This window comes from Nelumbo lutea, chromosome 8, assembly GCF_056320005.1.
Source record: "Nelumbo lutea isolate HS-2025 chromosome 8, American lotus-T2T, whole genome shotgun sequence".
NCBI lineage: Eukaryota > Viridiplantae > Streptophyta > Magnoliopsida > Proteales > Nelumbonaceae > Nelumbo > Nelumbo lutea.
This window is the reverse complement of record NC_142691.1, coordinates 27,680,860-27,685,592: the sequence shown is the minus strand read 5'-3', so window position 1 is coordinate 27,685,592 and position 4,733 is coordinate 27,680,860. Positions and strand designations below refer to the sequence as shown.

At 43.3% G+C, this 4,733-nt stretch overlaps 1 protein-coding gene across 2 annotated transcripts; it reads right to left on the bottom strand.

The window, feature by feature from the left end:
• Positions 1–520: 520 nt before the first annotated feature.
• On the bottom strand, positions 521–4,198 carry LOC148843588 (protein CLAVATA3 INSENSITIVE RECEPTOR KINASE 2-like). 2 transcript variants are annotated; one of them, XM_088956889.1, is made up of 11 exons: positions 3,857–4,198; positions 3,644–3,776; positions 3,480–3,551; positions 3,249–3,392; positions 3,055–3,126; positions 2,822–2,881; positions 2,632–2,732; positions 2,418–2,549; positions 1,960–2,304; positions 1,466–1,845; positions 521–1,286 (listed from the first exon to the last, which is right to left on the bottom strand). In XM_088956889.1, the coding sequence occupies exons 1-11, from the start codon at positions 3,981–3,983 to the stop codon at positions 882–884; spliced, it is 1,971 nt and encodes a 656-aa protein (XP_088813015.1). In that variant the 5' UTR covers positions 3,984–4,198; the 3' UTR covers positions 521–881. The 2 variants fall into 2 exon arrangements, with proteins under 2 accessions (XP_088813015.1, XP_088813016.1); XM_088956890.1 differs by having other exon boundaries at positions 3,480–3,567; positions 3,857–4,148.
• Between the last annotated feature and the right edge of the window lie 535 nt (positions 4,199–4,733).

The window sequence follows — 4,733 nt, the reverse complement described above, 5'->3', positions numbered from 1 at the left end:
CATCGGCTCGGCTAGTGGGCTAATACTCAATCGAGACATCGAGTTATAACGCAGTTTGCTTCCATGAACTGTAATTTCCAATAATAACCTCGTAACAAAGCATAATCACAGCCCTCCAGAGAAGATAATCACAAAACGCAATGATTACATAACAAGTACCAGAGACCGTATCAAGAAATCCACTACCCCGAACCCCTTTCTCGCTTCTCAATGCTCGTAAATTCCTGTCCTCTCAATAATCAGACTACAGGGTTCAGAATGGAAAGAAGCCAAGGCATTCTCGGCAATTCACACAAAACCCAAGGCCATTATCGTCAAACAGTAAAACTCATTATCCCGCCGAGAAAAGAGAGAGAAAGAAATCCCCCGAGTGACAGAAAAAAAGCGTATTAACCACGTGACAAGAGTGGCATCCACCCTTCGAAAACGACCTGACGCTCTCTCTCTCTAAACGCACAACGGCACAAGCATAATCTCTCTCTCTCTCTCCTCTCACGAAAAATGGTCAAACCAGTCAAACTGAAAAACAAGACCTATCATCCTTTGCACTTCCTTGTTTTGCTTTCAACAACTCCTCTGTCTCGCGTACAAAATACAATCTTGATCTGAGAGCTTCAACCCTCGTACACTCTGTACTTGGGTGGGGCAAAACACACCTGATCTCATTCTCCACTCACTATGCATGCCCCTATACAATGCCGCAGTGCGCAATACGCACCCCACCCACCACAACTTAAAATTCTATCTATTTACACAAAAAAAAACCCCCAAAAAAATAACAACCTTCTAATTTTTGTTTCTCTCAAAAAATTAAAGAAAACCCCGAAAAAAGAAAAAGAAAAGAATTAATTGTAACTATTAATCTACGCTTAAGCCCTTAATCATCTTGGACCAGAGAGCTCCATGGCATGGACGTCCAAGGAATGCTCATCATCATCGTCCATCATGGCCGTTAACATGCTTGCATCATCATGTCTTGAGATAATAGAGTGTGCAGCAGCTTCAATACACGCCATTCCGTTGTTATCGTTGGATAGAGAGCAACCCTTGATTTGTTGATTATTATTAGAGTTCTGATGATGGGCCTGTGAGGCCTCCCATTTCTCGGCCAGCCCATCGCCTTCCAGCATTCGGACCACCTCAGACATCTTGGGCCGGTGGGCCGGAAGGTATTGAGTGCAGAGAAGCGCCACTTGAACCATCTCCCCTACCTCTATTCTGTCGTAGTTGCTCCTCAAATCCTTGTCCACCAGCATCTCCACCCTCTTCTGCTGTATTTTCTTCACCTGCCACCAATTTTACACCATTAATCCCTCTTTCCAGCCATCCTTTTAAGGGTGTTTTTGTCAAATTATAAAGGTATTTAATGGTATTTTCGTGATTTTCTTTAATTCAGAGTTTACCACTCCTAGATGGACAGTTAAGATCAGCCAAAAGTGGGGCCATCAGAGGAATAGAATCTTACCCATTCAAGCATGGCGCCCTTCTGATTAACGGCTTTACCGAACTCAAGTGCTCTCATACCGGTAATGAGCTCCAGCAGTAGAATACCGAATCCAAACACGTCAGTCTTCTCCGACGACTGTCCCGTCGATAGGTACTCCGGTGCAATGTGACCGACGGTGCCACGGACGGCGGTGGTGACATGAGAGTCAGCATGGTCGAGAAGCTTAGCCAGGCCGAAGTCACCGACAATGGCTTCACAGTAGTCGTCCAGAAGCACGTTAGCGGCCTTCACGTCTCTGTGAATTATCTTGGGGTCGCACTGCTCGTGCAGATAAAGAAGGCCCCTCGCGGCTCCCAGAGCTATTCTCTTTCTGGTATTCCAGTCCAGTGCAGGTTTAGCTGGAACAGCAAATCGCACGGGGAAGATCACTATAATGCGGAGGAGCAGTAGCATAAAGTAGTAGTACTGGGTACGGACTACAGTGAACAGACTGCAGTTACAGAGTTACAGACCTCTGAGACGAGCAGCGACGCTGCCGTTTGACATGTAAGGGTAGACAAGGAGTCTCTCGTTGGAGGTAGCGCAGTAACCAAGCAACCTCAGCAGGTTGCGGTGCACGGCGAGGCTTATCATCTCTACCTCCGTCTTGAACTGCAACTCTCCGGAGGTGCCGCTGACGTCCTTGAGTCTTTTCACGGCAACCATAGTACCGTCTGATAGCTTTCCTTTATAGACGTTCCCGAACCCTCCTTTGCCCAGAATGTTCTTCGGGCTGAAGTTGTCCGTAGCTGCTTGGAGCTCCCTCAGCGTGAACTGTCTCAGATTGCCGAGGCTTATCAAACCGGCTTCTTGTTTGTCTGTGGTAGAAAACCAAATGAGCTCAAAAGTTGGTTATTAATGCAATTTTTTTTTTTTTTTGTGGGTTTCTGGTTGTGAAGAGAGATTGTCAATGGGTTTTTCGTTTGCTAACCGTTTATGTTCAATACTATTTGGGTCTTCTGGTTCTTCCGCCACCAGATGAAGAGGGCGACCGCTAGAACGAGAAAGGAGGAACCGAGGCCAACCCCAATTGCAACGGCTAGTTTCTGGGTCTTGCTTTTCCCTGAAAATGGTAGAGCAGAGCTGGTCAGATTGACAGAAGTGAGAAAGAAAAGAGAGGAAAAGAGAGAGTAAGGGACAGATACCGTCTGCTGAATCTATGGAGAAGGAGAGTGGAATAGGAGTGGGTTTTCCAGAGCAACCCTCGGTGGTCGGGCTTCCACAAATGAGCGGGTTTCCCACAACACTGGAAGATAAAACAAAAATGGAAAAGTGAGAAACCAGAGCAGTAATGGAGGAAATTAAAGACGGCAAGAGTTGCAGAGAGGACTTTACTTGAATGTTCTGGCGGGAAACTTGGGGACTGGACCACTGAGATTGTTGAAAGACAAGTCTCTGAGTCGTCGTAAAACGAGAAGAGGTGACAACCTTTGATCAGTTTTTGTTTGAAAGAAGCGTTTTCTTGTGCAGAAAGTGATAAGAAACTGTCGAAGTTTTTTTTTTTTTTTTTTTCTTCTAATTTCAAAATCAAGATATTGAAACGATAACAAAAGGGAACTAATACTCACATGAAAGCAAGCTGAGGGATTTTCGCTAAAGACACCGGGAAAGCTCCAGATAAGCTGTTATTATTCAGCCTCCTACTCATTTAGATATAAAAGAAACAAAGAACAGATGAGTTGCAGAGGACCAATTAAGAAAAGAAAGACGCTCAGATTCACATAAAAAAGGATTCGTTGACTTCTCCATGAAAAAAATTCACATGTATTGAAGACCGTTGAGTTGGCCCAGAGACTCGGGAACGTTGCCGGAGAACCGATTATTAGAAAGATCCAATGTCTGAAGCTTGGCAAGACTACCGAGCTCCGCCGGAATTTCCCCAGAGATGTTGTTGTTCTGTAATAACCTGCAAATTTCCACCGGAAACCCAAATATGAAAATAAAATCAGAACGGAAAATGATAGGCAGAATAGAACCCCAGATGGGTCCTTACATTTGTCGAAGATTTGTGAGATTCCCAATTCTTCCGGACAGAGTTCCTGACAAATTTTGGCTCGGAGCTCCCCTGCAATGTTCATGAACTTCAGAAGCTAGATGTCCCATCTTTTCCAAAACATTCAAATAGGAGAGAAGGAAGAAGTGAGAAAGAGAACTTACAGGCCAACAACGAGATTTTCTGGGGAACAAGTAATCATAGCCCAACTACAAGGATCAACGGAGTCCTCATCCCAGTTGTTCAGAACACCATGGGGATCGTTCAGAGCCCTTCTGATACTGATCAGAGCTTCCACTGATAAAAGGAAAAAATAAAATAAACCATGAGTAAACAGAGAAAACATTAGGTAAGAACAAAGGAACAAAGGAACTCACCTTCGTGGTTTCGAGGCTCATAAGACAAAGAGAAACTTGCAGTGCAGAGAAAGAAGATGATGAGAACGACGACCCTGGAAGCCATAGTTGTTGCAGAGGACTCAAGGACATGTTCTACGAAGACCATGCTCTTTATCTCTCTACACTCTACTTTTGTCTCTGAGAGAGAGAGGCAGGGAGATCGGACAGATGATACGAGTTGTCAGGGAGAGGCGGAGATCGCAGAATTTTAGAGGGACTGAGGTCGATACTCGATACTGTACTCACTGAACCAACATGCTCCCTCATACTCATTCTCCACGGTTGAGGAGAGGAACGGAAAAGCAAGAAAAAAGAGTTTCTTTTTTTATTCTTTATAATTTTTTATATTTAAATTTATTTTTCAAAGTTGTACGTTGAAACCAAAAAGAATGAAGAGATTAAAGTAATGAGTCGGAATTAATTAATTATAAATCACCTTAGTTTTCTGTTTTTTTTTTCAAAATGATCCAGAGGCCCTTATCTCATTTTCATCACTCCATCAAAGAGGTCTGGACTAATTTTACTAAATCTTCATTTTTAGCCTTCAGAAGTTCTAAGATTTTGCTTTCTCTTAATAGAAGTAAACAATTGAGTTTGTTGAATGAATTTAACCTTCAGGTTTTAAAAAAAGATAATACAATCAGTTTCATGAAAATGTAATTTTTATGCTAAATTCTAGTTATGATGAAGCTCAAGTCCCATATGAGTAGGAATAGTGCAAACCTCCATGACCAATAAAAGTTTGAGTTAACGCATGACGCATAAGAAGGCCCAATCGGACCAAATCGATTAATCCGGACTGATCCAACCTGAGTCGGCTGGGTTTTTATTAGCATCGATTAGTTTCGGGTTGTAC